At 44.9% G+C, this 13161-nt stretch overlaps 1 protein-coding gene across 1 annotated transcript in view; it reads right to left on the bottom strand.

The window, feature by feature from the left end:
• TECTB (tectorin beta) overlaps window positions 1–13161 on the bottom strand; it is a 17013-nt gene that overhangs the window by 3134 nt on the left and 718 nt on the right. The window contains exons 2-6 of the mRNA XM_058437009.1: window positions 6885–7077; window positions 6389–6511; window positions 6169–6252; window positions 2009–2171; window positions 683–755 (exon numbers count right to left, since the gene is read on the bottom strand). Of these exons, the coding sequence (XP_058292992.1) occupies window positions 683–755; window positions 2009–2171; window positions 6169–6252; window positions 6389–6511; window positions 6885–7077 (636 nt within the window). The remainder of the gene's footprint in view (window positions 1–682; window positions 756–2008; window positions 2172–6168; window positions 6253–6388; window positions 6512–6884; window positions 7078–13161) is intronic.

Below are 13161 nucleotides of genomic sequence, written 5' to 3' on the forward strand. Positions count from 1 at the left end.
TTTCTTTCTTTCTTTCTTTCTTTCTTTCTTTCTTTCTTTCTTTCTTTTCTTTCTTTCTTTCGTCTTCTCTCTCTCTCTCTTTCTTTTTTTTTTTGAGACGGAGTTTGACTCTTGTTGCCCAGGCTGGAGTGCAATGGCGCAATCTCAGCTCACTGCAACCTCTGCCTCCCAGATTCAAGCGATTCTCCTGCCTCAGCCTCCCGAGTAGTTGGGATTACAGGCGTGCCCCACCAAGCCCGGGTAATTTTGTATTTTTAGTAGAGACGGGGTTTCACCACGTCGGTCAGGCTGGTCTCAAACTCCTGACCTCAAGTGATCTGCCCACTTCGGCCTCCCAAAGTGCTGGGATTACAGGCGTGAGCCACCGAGCCCGGCCCCATGACATCTCATTTTCTATTATTATTGTTCACTGCATGCTTTGTTTGGAAGCTCAGCACTTCCTCATTCCTTGGGGGTATTTGAATTTAGGGTACAGATAGAACTTTCAGAGTACATAACAAACCTCAACTCCTTCGTTTGGCTTGAGCTATTCCCCACCCCTGGCTAGAAGACTCCAGGAGCAGGTGAAGGTTGTGCCCACAGGCACAACTGGTTTGGCAATTCAGTAAAAATGCTCAAACCGGCTGTGCCTGTGGACGCAGCCCAGAGTGAACTCAACCATTTGGAAAACAGAGACGCTTACTCCGCAGGGAGAGCTCCACGACCAGGACTCCCCCGCTCTGGTCTCGCAGGAGGCGCTTCCGTTTATCGCAGGTCTGAAGACCCAGAGAGGCAGAAGGGAGAGAAGCGGGGAAGGTGGGATGACGCATGAGCAAAGGGGAGAAAAGAGAAAGAAAAGACATTTTAAAAAGGTCACAAATGGGGTGGAGTCACAATTCCCCAGTCAACAGAGATGAGTTACCTTTTTTAAAAATAACCCAGAGACACAGTGTTCATCCCTTCTCCAACTTGAATACAAAGAGAAAGCTTTATTTTGTTAACTCTTCAAGCCAGAGGGAACCCTGCTGGAAGAGGCCATTGAGTGTGGAAGGGATTGATACCGTTTCCTTTGATAAGGCTTTTACTTATCACTCTCACCACAATAATTAGAGAAATGGACACTTGCAATTGTATTCTGGTTCATTTTCTTTCTTTTTAAAAATATGGCATCGATACTTATCCTTTGAGCAACCGTACAATGCCTCTCCCCTCCTCTCCCTGGCTCTGCACTTTCTGGTTTCTTTCCCTTTTGCTATTTGTGCTCATAAAGAACCATTTTCTGGCCAAATGAATCAGTAGCAATAGAGATTATGACCTTATTTTTGTTGGTTACTATAGGCTATATGGATAGCATCCTCTTTGGAAACACCAAGGTCTCCAGTTGAAAGAGACCAGAAAGGAGAACAGTTTGAGATTTGGCATGTCTAAGTGTCTAAGTGGTGGTTCTCAGGCTTGAGTGAGCATCGGGATGACTGCTGGCTTGTGAAAGCACAGCCTGCCAGGCCTTCCTCTCACGTGGTCAAATCAGCCATGATCCAGTGTCAGGAATTTCTGCAGCATCTCTCTGAGGTCACAGAGGTGAACCCTTGAGCTGTTCAGTCAAGACTAAAAACACCCACCTTTTGAGTTATGTCTTCGGCCTGTCCCTGCCACCTAGACCTTGAATTTGCCTTGCCCTTTTCACTTCTTCAAAGTATTTCCATGTCTGTTATCACTTTCATTTACCTACACTGCCCTCTGATGAGGGAAGGGCCATCATTACTTAACACACTTTGCTTAAGGATGAGAAAGCAGGTCCCAGCAGGTTAGGCGACACATGCCAGACCATGTGGGTTGTTGGAGGCAAGGCAGACAGGGCCCTGAACATCTGCCCCCACGAGCATCTGCCCTTATACTCAGTGCCATTTCCTCCAGATGCCCTCAGCACACAGCTGCCCTGGCCTAGTTATGATTTCCCCACTCAGACTCCAGCTCCTCCAATACTGGCACCCTTTAGGTAGCATTGTCCTTCTGGAGAGAGGCAGCTCACCACTGGGCAGGAGAGTTTCTCACTGTCGCAGATGAACGTCTCACAGTGTAACCACACCTTGGAGAGTTTGGGGATATTCTGGAACCGGAAAGCATTGAATTGGAAGGTTGCCCTGTGATCTCTCCCATTCTCATGCACGAGGACGGTTTCATCCGTGGGGCAGCTGAGGCAGATGGGGAAAGAGGAGTGAACTGTCACCTCCTTGAACTCCAACAAGAGCTGCTAAGCAATTTACACACAAGGCTCCTAAGGTAGTTATATGGCCTCTAACCTTCCCAGGCATTTTGATTAGCAGCACCTCACTTGATCCTCACAACTGTGAGGTCAAGTTGATGAGCTAGGAGATGGGTATTACTGTCCTCATTCTATAGACAAGGTACGATGGGAGGGGAGTGACTTATAAGAGCCACACTTTTAGTAAGTTATACCTGTGTCCCAAAGAAAGAAAATCCCTAGGAGATAAGGCCCTCTGAGGAATGGAATATGTCCAGCCCTTGAGGTACATACAAAGTAAGGACAATGGCACCAGGAGCAGCATTGCCCCTGTTGCCACAGCTGCCTGAGCTCGTCATACCCAACACATTTCTGTGTGTGAATTGTGAGGTTTTGCATTGAAAATTTGTATTTATGGTGTATTATTTAAATTATATATGTCTACATAGTTACCTTTGTAAAAATGTGGTCACATTTTTTATATAAGCACAGAAATAATGACCGAAGGATACCGTCTAAATGTTAACACAGGCTGATACAAAGGGATAAAATTATGGGCATTTTTGGTTTTCTTCTTTGTATTTTTATGTATTTTTCCAAATTCTCTATAATGAGAATATAATATTTGTATAATATTCCAACGTCTCAAAGGTAATAATTCAGTTAAAAAAATGACACAGACATTTATTTAAGCTAGTGGTTCTCACTTGAGGGTCCACTTTGTGCCCCAGGGGACATTTGGCACTGTCATTGTCCAGAATGGGGGAAGTGCTGCTGGCATCTAGTGAGAGGGCGGAGACCAGGGCTGCTACTGAACATCCTACAGTGCACAGCGCAGCCCCCACAATGGAGAATGGTCCCACCCCAAATGTCAAGGTGCCAACATTGAGAAACTCTGGTTTCAGCAAACATACTTTTTCATTTAACAAAGACTGATGACCTAAGTGCCATTCCTTTAACTAGGTGTTGGAAACAGACACAGCCATTCTTGGGACTATACAGAGAAGCCCACACTATCGTGGGGGTTTGTTATCTGCAGATAAGAAGGGGCACCAGGGTCTGTCCCTCTGCAGGAAAAGGTCTATGTATCGAAAGCGTCAGACCACTGAACAGCACCACAGCAGGCCCCAAATTAATGCAACTCTGAAGCATCTCACTTTCTGTATTGTAAACTTGGCACACACGCCAGAGAGTGTTCCAGTTACCCTAGGGAACCTTCATGATGTTCTCTACCCCACCCCCATTCCCTCAGAAACAGACAACGGCGGGCCAAGCTAAAGGCAGGTGCTAAGGAAGTCAAGTGTGAGAGTGAGGGAGTGAAGTGAGGGAATGCTGTACCTTTGTACCTGGACCAGGGGTCAGAGCCAGGTCTGTGTGTGGTGGGCTCTGAACAGTGATGAAACTGTGGCATTTTCCAAGTTGTGCAACAAGACTTCTGGAGGATCATTTTGTCAATAAACCCGAGATCCTCGTATGAACTCAAGATGGGAGTTCTTAAAATAGCTCTTTGCAGCCAGAGTGCCCCAGGCATGGTCAGCCAGTGGAAAATAATGTAAGCAGAGCTTTGTCAGGGGGTGGGGAGTAGGCAAAAAATAGGCAGGTCTAGATGCCTTGGCACTGCTGCTCCATGGCACCAGCTACAGCACCCACGCTTCAGTGGCAGCTGCCTCTAGGTGGTGGAAGCCCACAGGAGGCTTTTATGCCCTCTCTGTGTGAGCCTACTTTCCTGTGTCAGATTGCTCTTTGAGATAAGTATGCTGCTTTTGGGGCATCCATGTGTACAGGGAAATTCCTGATGATATATCTCCTGCCATCTCTCCAGGAACTTTTGTAAACTGGATTTTTTTCCAAAGGGGCCCAGTGTGAGCAAAAATCATCTGGAGATGGTGGGAGTGGACTTTTCCATTCTCCCCTTTGGCACTGAACTTTGTGCATGTATCTCCAACTTCGAGGTGCCATGTCAACTAGGAAGAATGTAGAAATGGATCGGGATGCCTTACATCTGGCTGTGTTGAAATGCAGATTCCGTGGGTTTTCCCAGAGTCCTTCTGATCTGGTAGGTTTACAGTGCACTTGCATATGTAATAGGCACCCTACGCAGTTTATGTGTACACTAGAGCTTGAGGACAATTGTGCAGACCACCCAAAGCCACAGGCATCCCTTTTTCAGCCATGTTGCACATCTGCCAGATGGGAACAACGGCACTAGAACTCCCTGCAGAGAGATGATTCCAGGGGTGGCAGAAGCCTTTGCCTAGTGTGACCATTGCCTGAGAGAGGTTCCCAGTGCCTGATAGCAATTTCAAGTCCCTGCAGGTCAATACGTTATTTCAGAATTCCTGGAGTCATTTGATTGCACCATTGCTAACAGAGGCTAAATGAATTGAATCATTCAATGGCAGATGTGAGGTAAACACCCAGATTAAGCTGCCATCTCTACAGGAGGCTTTGCTGGGCTGCATAGGTGTGCCTCGGCCAGCCTGTCCTGTCCAGGCCACTCAGGAGGTAACACTGACGGAGTCTGAATCCCAGGCCTTCTCCTTACTAGCTCCATATCTTGGGCACGTGTCTGGACCTGTGCCTCAGTTTTCTCCTCTATAAATAATGATTATTATACTATCTACTTTAGAGAGGGTTTAATGACACTTAGATAAATTAATATTTGTAAAACACCTGTCTAGAACAATGTTTGGTATATTGTAAGAGCTGTATAAGTGTTTGCTAAATAAAAGTAGAGGTCCAAAATAGCTCCACTTTTGTTATCCAATTATCTTTATCCTTGACATTAATTTTTCCTTGGCCTGATGGGTTCTGAGAATAACACAGGCACATCGGTCTGTTATGTGCTTTGTTTAGAGAATGATCTCTTCTTTGTTTACTGCTAATTATGTGTATGATGTCCACATCTCTTGTTTAGCCCCGTCTCTCCTCTGATTTCCAATGATACAATTCTAAGTACTTCTGGACAATCATCATTTGAAGCTTAACATGTCTGTTAGTGAACTCAGCGAGAATCCATATCTCCTTATCCAAAAAGCTCCTTCTCCCACAGCCAAATCCAAACACTCTTCCTCAGCTTTGTAGTCCACAGATTTAAGAACACAAAGCCATCTTTTTCCATTACTCCCCAGATTTCTTGTGCTGTCCTTTCCTCCACCTCCTATCTGATTAGTTCCTACATTATCTGATTTCTGTAAAAGCATCTCCCTACTTTTTATGACCTTGTTCCATTCACTTGGCTACAATAGCAGTTCATGTCTTATCACCCTTGCACAATAGCTGCCAGGGCCTCTAATCTGGTCTTTCTCCCTTCCATGCATGTTTCTAAACCATCCTGTGTGTGACTTCCAGCATTGCCATTCTAGGGTGCACTTCTAGTACTACTTTAGTGCTTTACTCCAGATTGTAAAAGCTCCCGGTTATCTACTTAATTAGTAATAAAAACAATGATCTTATTTAAAATGGTTGGACTATCTAGCAGGTACCATCTGCTAAGCTTTTGATATGGATTATTTAATTTAGTCATCATCACCGTGGTTCTGTTATTAGACTAATTGGATTTGCATTCAGCCTGCTCACTTCCTCTTGCACACATACACACATGCACACATATGCACACGCACACAAACATTTGCTATGAGACCTTACCCTCTCTTGTGCCTCAGTATCCTCATCTGTAAAATGGGGATGATAGGAAAACTACCTTTCTTGTTGTACGGCTTAAAGGAGTTAATATAAGGTAAAGCTCTCAGAACAGTATCTGGTCCCTAGAATGCACTATGTCCTGTTTCTTAGTATTTGTCCTTTGCCTGGAACCACAGAGGATGTCACTGCTGTAACTCCAGCAGGCTTCACCTCTTCCTCCCAAGCTTTCCCAAGCCAGAGCAAAGTAGCCCGATAAATGCCCGGTTCCACTGCTCAGCCCTGTCTCTAGGTAGTGTACCTACCCCTTGTTGATCAGCTGCCACTGCAAGGGATACATGAAGTCAGCCGAGGGGGTGGCCCAACAGCTGTTCAAGACCACTTTAAACCTGAAAATAAAACAAAATGGCATCACTTTGAAGCAGAGAATCTTATGCCTACAAACATCTGATGATTAAAAAGTATGTCAGCTAGTCTTTTTTTTCTTTGCATTTAAACATATAAACTTGGAGGAAATGTACTTACCTAATGCTTAACCCTTTGGCTTCCACTCCTGCAAACAGATCTGAACCGATTTCAGATGCCTCCAGGACAAAGGGAGCTTCTTTCTTGGTGGAGAACTTGGCATTCTTTGGAAGGAAATTGACACTGGGCATTATGAACTCTCAGATTGAGCAGCTGGGTCTACCAGGAGCAGATGAATTGGGATGGGGAGGGGATGAGAATCAACCCAAAGACATAAGCATGTGAGACCACAGAGCGGTCCTCCAGGACCAGAGAAACTCTATCTCTTAGGACGCTATGCCATCTTAGAAGGGATGAGGACATCATATAATCACGTATTCTAGAACTGCTCATCATAGTGAGACACACACTGTATGTCTCATTCACGCCAATGAGATTTCACTAATGGAAAACAAGTGAAATTCAGGGATATTAAGGCACTGTGTTATACTGAATCGCCCAAGGACACAGGGACTGAGCACATTCAGCACCCGCCTCTGCCCTCACTCATTGCTACTTTTTGCCTGAGCAGATTTCAGCATGGGTCGGGAAGTGTAGGATCTGATTCCCAGTACAATCATCAACAACAATAACAATCACAACCACAATGTATTGATCAACTACTATGTGTTGGGCACTGACGATGGACTCTGTCAGGATTTTGTTAGCGAACAAAGCAAAGATATCTGCCTTCAATGGTCTGGCATATTCTAGCAGGGAGACAAACAGTAAGTAAATGATATAATATGTAACTACAGACCATAGGACATTATCTAGAAAAGCTATAAAACATGCAGAGCGGGATAAGGAAGATCAGGAGTGTGAGGAAGGGCAGGTGGCAGTTCTAAATACAGTGGTTGGAGAGGCCTCCCTGAGGATGTGACATTTGAGCAAGATTTGGAGGAAGTGAGGAGGGGGGCCGTATAGCCATCCAGGGAAGAATGCTTGAGTCAGGACAAAGGCCCTGGGGCAGGACTGTGGCTGGCAGCACGGCAAGGAGGCCAGTGTGGCTGGAGCAAGTAAGTGAGGCAGGAGGGTGGAGAGTGGGGAGCAGGGCGGGGGTGAGGTTAGAGAAGTTATGGGGGCTGATCAAGAAGACTGGGGCTGGCTGGGCACTGTGGCTCACACTTATAGTCTCAGCACTTTGGGAGGCCAAGGCAGGCAGATCACTTGAGGCCACAAGTTCGAGACTAGCCTGGCCAACATGACGAAACCCCGTCCCTATTAAAAATACAAAAATTAGCTGGGTGTGGTGGCAGGCATCTGTAGTCCCTGTAGTCCCAGCTACTCTGGAGGCTGAGGCAGGAAGATCTCTTGAACCTGGGAGGTAGAGGTTGCCATGAGCCAAGATTGCACCATTGCACTCCAGCCGGGGTGACAGAGTGAGACTCTGTCAAAAACAAAAAACAAAAAACCTCAAACACTAAACACTGGGTCTTACACTCTGAGTGCAGTCGGGCAATAAGGAGTCAACACCACGATCTGAGCACAGGAATAGCAGGTTCTGATCACTGGCCTGGCATGTGTGATATTTGCCTGCCATTCTCATCAGGACATGCTGGGTGAGCTGTTAGGAGTAACAGCAGTCTTTCTGTTCGACTTACTCAAAGGAGGCTGATTTCTCCATTCTCTGAGTCTTGAATTGATTCAACTCTAGTAACAATCTTGAACTGCTCTGTGGATTAGCTTTCTTTTTTTGTTTTTTTGTTTTTTTTTAGATGGAGTCTCGCTCTGTCGCCCAGGCTGGAGTGCAGTGGTGCGATCTCGCCTCACTGTGAACTCCGCCTCCGGGGTTCACGCCATTCTTCTGCCTCACCCTCCCGAGTAGCTGGGACTACAGGCACCTGCCACCATGCCGGCTAATTTTTTGTATTTTTAGTAGAGACGGGGTTTCACTGTGTTAGCCAGGATGGTCTCGATCTCCTGACCTTGTGATCCGCCCGCCTTGGCCTCCCAAAGTGCTGGGATTATAGGCGTGAGCTACCGCGCCCAACCTGTGGATTAGCTTTCAGAGACAAAAGCATTACCATGGAAGGGCAAGGATCCTGGGCTAACCTGAGCTTCCACCGCTAACTTGGGACACACTATAGGCAAGTCAGGCTTTCAGGCCTCAGCTTCTTCCTATGCTCAATGGACATAACCTTTGTGACTTTATGTAATAGGAAAATAAAGCTTAGACCAGGTTACTGTTTGAAAGATTGAGTTTCATAGACCTGGAGATTTGCAGAACTGCAATAGGTAGACAGCGGCAGGAGGAACGGATTTCAGCAAGGATGTCTAGTTAAAATGGACTTTATAGTATTCCATGGTATATACATACCACATTTTCTTTATCCAGTGTGTCACTGATGGGCATTTGGGTTGATTCCAGGGCTTTACTATTGTGAATAGTGTTGCAATGAACATACACATGCATGTATCTTTGTAATAGAATGATTTATATTCCTTTGGGTTGCATTTATCTTTGTAACAGAATGATATACATTCCTTTGGGTATATACCCAGTAATGGGATTGCTGGATCAAATGGTCTTTCTGGTCGTTTGCAAAGACGTGGATGGAGTTGGAAGCCATTATCCTGAGCAAACTAACAGAGGAACAGTGCATGGTCTCACTTATAAGTGGGAGCTGAACCATGAGAACACATGGACACAGGGAGGGGAACAACACACACTGGGGCCTGTTGGTGGGTGGGGTGGGGGAGGGCGAACATTCAGAAAAATAGCTAATGCATGCTGGGCTCAATACCTAGGTGATGGGTTGCTAGGTGCAACAAACCACCATGACACATGTTTACCAATGTAACAAACCTGCACATCCTGCACATGTACCCCAGAACTTAAAAATAACAAATAAAGATAACATAACATAAAATAAAATAGACTTTACCCCTCACATGTCAAACACACAGGGACTTCGCTGACAGGACTCAGAATCTCTTTCGTTTCCTAGTGCCTCTGACATTATTTTACTGACGGCAAGTCCAGCAAGGGCTCCCTGATTCAGTCACCTAGAAGTCAGTTGCTTCCTCCCATTTGTCAGCCCCTGCACCATTTAAATGGCTGCAATAATTGGATAATAATGTTCTTAATCATAAGGGATCTACTGGCTTAATATGCAGGCTGAAGTGGCAGATTTACAGTGGTTTTTAATGTTCCTTGTTATGTTCTGGGATTTGTCATATTTTGAGAGGCCATTTTCAAATATGGGAACTTAACTGGGGACCCCGATGTAGTCCCCAGACCTGTCAGAGGTATTGCTCCCAACTCTTTCTGCCAGGGACCAGCCAGGAGAATGTTAGAATATTGGAATAATACCTCTCCTCATGGAAGAACCTGCCTGATTCTGTTACAAAGTGAAGAACAGAGCTGACACCGTTAATTCAATTTCTGAAATAGAACACTAATGATTGAGTTCTCTATATTCTCACCCAACAGCTCAGGCAAGGCTTGGGATAATTTTCCCCCTACTTTCTCTATAATGTGAAAATTAGAAACCTATTCCAGATCCAGTAACCTTCCTTTATCCACAGGAGATATGTTTCAAGACCCCCAGTGGATGCCTGAAACTGCAGATAGTACCAAACCCTATATGTATTACTTTTTTTTTGATCTGATAACATAGATGGCTGCTGAGTGACTGACAGATAGGTAGTGTCTACAGTGTGGATATTCTGGACAAGGGGATGATTTACATCCTAGGAAGTACAGAGCGAGCGGTGCAAGATTTCATCATGCTACTCAGAACAGGTGTGCAATTTAAAACTTAAGAATTGTTTATTTCTAGAATTTTCCATTTAATATTTTTGGACCACAGTTTACCATGGGTAACTGAAACCATGGAAAGCAAAACTGTGGGTAAGAGGGGACTACTTTACTGAACGGTTGAGTCACAACTAGCCGGTGTCACAAGTTAAGGATGAGTACACCTGGCTTAACAATAGTTCATGTGGAAAAATCTCGGAGTTGCTCCATGTGAAATAGCGGTGAAAAAAACCGCCCTAAAGTTATTTTCCTAGGACACATTCCTAGAGTCTTCCAGAACCTAGAAGGTCACCTCTGACCCCTGATGGCCTGCACAGGTCTGATAAAGTCTAGAATATAACACTTCAACTCTGGGCTTCATTTTTTCATAGGGATAGTGAGCAACTGGATCATATTCAGAGAAGAGTGACTAAGATGGTGAATGAACCACCAACAGAGACAAGGTGTTTAGCTTGGAGAAGGTGGACATATTTGAAGGACTGTCAGCCACATAATTATATGATATTATTTCAGAAGACAGAACCGGGACACATGCGCGAGAGTTCAGGGTGTCAGATATCAGAGCTGATCTAAAATGGGAAGGCCCAAATATCATTGTCTTTGGAAGAGGCGGGGAGGCCACCCCACAGCAATCTTGCAGAAGGGTTTTGGGCTTTAGGTGGAAAGTCAAGGTTCACCACCTCGGAGGCTTGTTTTGATTCTTGGAGTCTATGATTTTGGCTTCTATTGCTTCCATTTTTTCCATTTTAAGCTTTTTCATTTCTCTCTCTCTAAGAGGAATGATCAGTACTGGTTTGACTGAATAAAAGTCAGTGTAATCCCACACTGACATCGATGTTCAGCCTTATAAAGGTAACAATGCTAGAAGCCCTCAGAGTTTCCACTTTAAATAGAGTCAAAGTCTACAATGATGAGAATGGCTACTTTCTTGGGTACTTAACTACTTAACTTGTGCCAGACACTGTGCTAAGTCCTTCCTAAAGATTATTTCATATAATTCTATAACAAACCTATGGGGTAAGTGCTGTTATTATCCCTGTTTAACAGATGCAGAGATAGAAGCCCAGAGAGGTTAACTAACTTGCCCAAAGTCACGCAACTAGTAAATGATGGAACAAGGCTTCAAACTAGCGGTCTGTTGAGAAGGCCCATTTTCTTAACCACAGCACTAGGGTATTTCCGTAAGCCAACTACCTTCCTTTATTTTGTATTGAGGGTCAAAATAACTTTTCACTAGGAATACCAACCATGGGATATTGTCAAGAGAGAGTGGGAGGGGGATGGAGAGAAAAGAAAGAGGAAGCCTGCTGAGTAGAACTGGTGCTTTTAGAGCCCAGCATTTGAAGCTCTCAGGATCCTAAGCAATTAGCAGTGCGTTGATTCCATTGTGTTATCTAGGGCAGAGCTCTCTTTCTGGTAATTTGATGGAAATATATGCAGGGAGCAGTTGTTGCTTCAGAAACACATAAGAATGCTCTGAAAGCGGAAAAAGGGAGGAGAAAAAAACACCAACCACATGGGTCAGGCATAGGGAACTGAGCCCATGGCGGGAATGTTAATCAGTACGAAAGTGTCAGGAGACAGAGTCCCTTCTTTGCTGAGGCCCATTTGTCCTGGAAAGGTCTTGGTGGGCCTCAGGGGACGCTTGACCCTTAATTCTATACTTGTTGAAGGGGGTGTCCCGTTATCTGTCTCTCCAGCCCAGAGGATGGCCTGGGGGATGCTGAGGACATGTCTCTTATTATTATTATTTTTTTAAGAAAATAAGCTCATTCCAGTTCTAAGACTTGATGTTTTGTTTATGCCTGAAGCTCAGCTCTACACAGCTGATGGTGGGCAATGATTTTTGACAATCCTGGTGTTTCCGTGTTGCCAACTATTGTAAAACCTTCATGGAATCATATCTATAATTTTATCTGGTTAAAATAACAATTATTCACTTCCAGACAGGGACTCAATAGCAAAGGCAGCCTGTCATCAGGGAGTCCCCTGAGACTGTTGTCAGTACGTGGAAGCCAATTTTCCTCTCCGGATGGCTTTCATCAGTGACCGTAGTGGTTTCACCACCTTATCATCACCCTGGTGGCCCATGCTGTATTTAGCTCCCGATTATAGGTCAAGGGCTGTATGGATTCCTTTTCTCAGTACTTAACCACTAGTGGTGTGTGGCTAGGGGCAGATCTAGATTTTGTGGGATCTTGAAACTTTTACAATGTGGAGAGCCCTCTTTAATGAAAAGAATCACATTTTTGAATACAGAATTAGACACAAGGCCTTGAAAGGGCCTTGAAATGAGTTTCATTCCCTTCACAGTAAGTAAAGTGACCATATCTAGGAGATCTGTGTTCCAGACTGGCCACCGCTCTGAACTACCTGTGGGCTCTCAGGCTAATCCTTCTTCCCTCTGGGCTTCTGGTCCTCATCTGTACAACAGACCAGGTTATTCTAGGATCCCTTACAGCTCTCGCCTTCTGAGTTCAGCAGGGCTAATAGCTTCCAGGCAGCAGGTTAAGCAAGTTTAAAGAGTTCCAAGTTAATGGAGTTACAGGTAGTACGATGTTTCTCCTTTGAGAAGTGAATGAGTTGGACATGATGCCTTTCCAAGGAGGTCCTCTGGCTCTAATGTTCTATGCAAAGGTTTGTATTTCTGCCCACATCTTCCTTTAGCCTGCTGGGACAGTCTCTGTGTGCATGTGTCCTCAATGCAAGCTGCAGGTTTGAAGAAACAAAGCACCCCTTCTAAAGAGGAGAGCAGCTGGGCAAATGGCCATTGCATATTTAGTTTCTCTGGAGCACTTTATTTTGAGAGAGACCAAAGTGTGCCTTTAACTTCTATGTCAACATGGGCAGCCTGCCCAAATTAAGCAAGGAGGAAATGCTACTTGAAAGGCTTCAGAGACCAAAGAATTAGGCAGTGGAGGCCGACCCCAATCCTTCTCTGTAGCCCTGTCCCAGTCAGGAACCTCAATACCTTGTGCCAAATATTTTAAGATCTAGATCTTAAATATAAATCTCTGGAGTGGGTTGTAGT

The sequence above is a fragment of the Hylobates moloch genome, unplaced genomic scaffold (genome assembly GCF_009828535.3).
Source record: "Hylobates moloch isolate HMO894 unplaced genomic scaffold, HMol_V3 SCAFFOLD_3, whole genome shotgun sequence".
NCBI classification, from domain to species: domain Eukaryota; kingdom Metazoa; phylum Chordata; class Mammalia; order Primates; family Hylobatidae; genus Hylobates; species Hylobates moloch.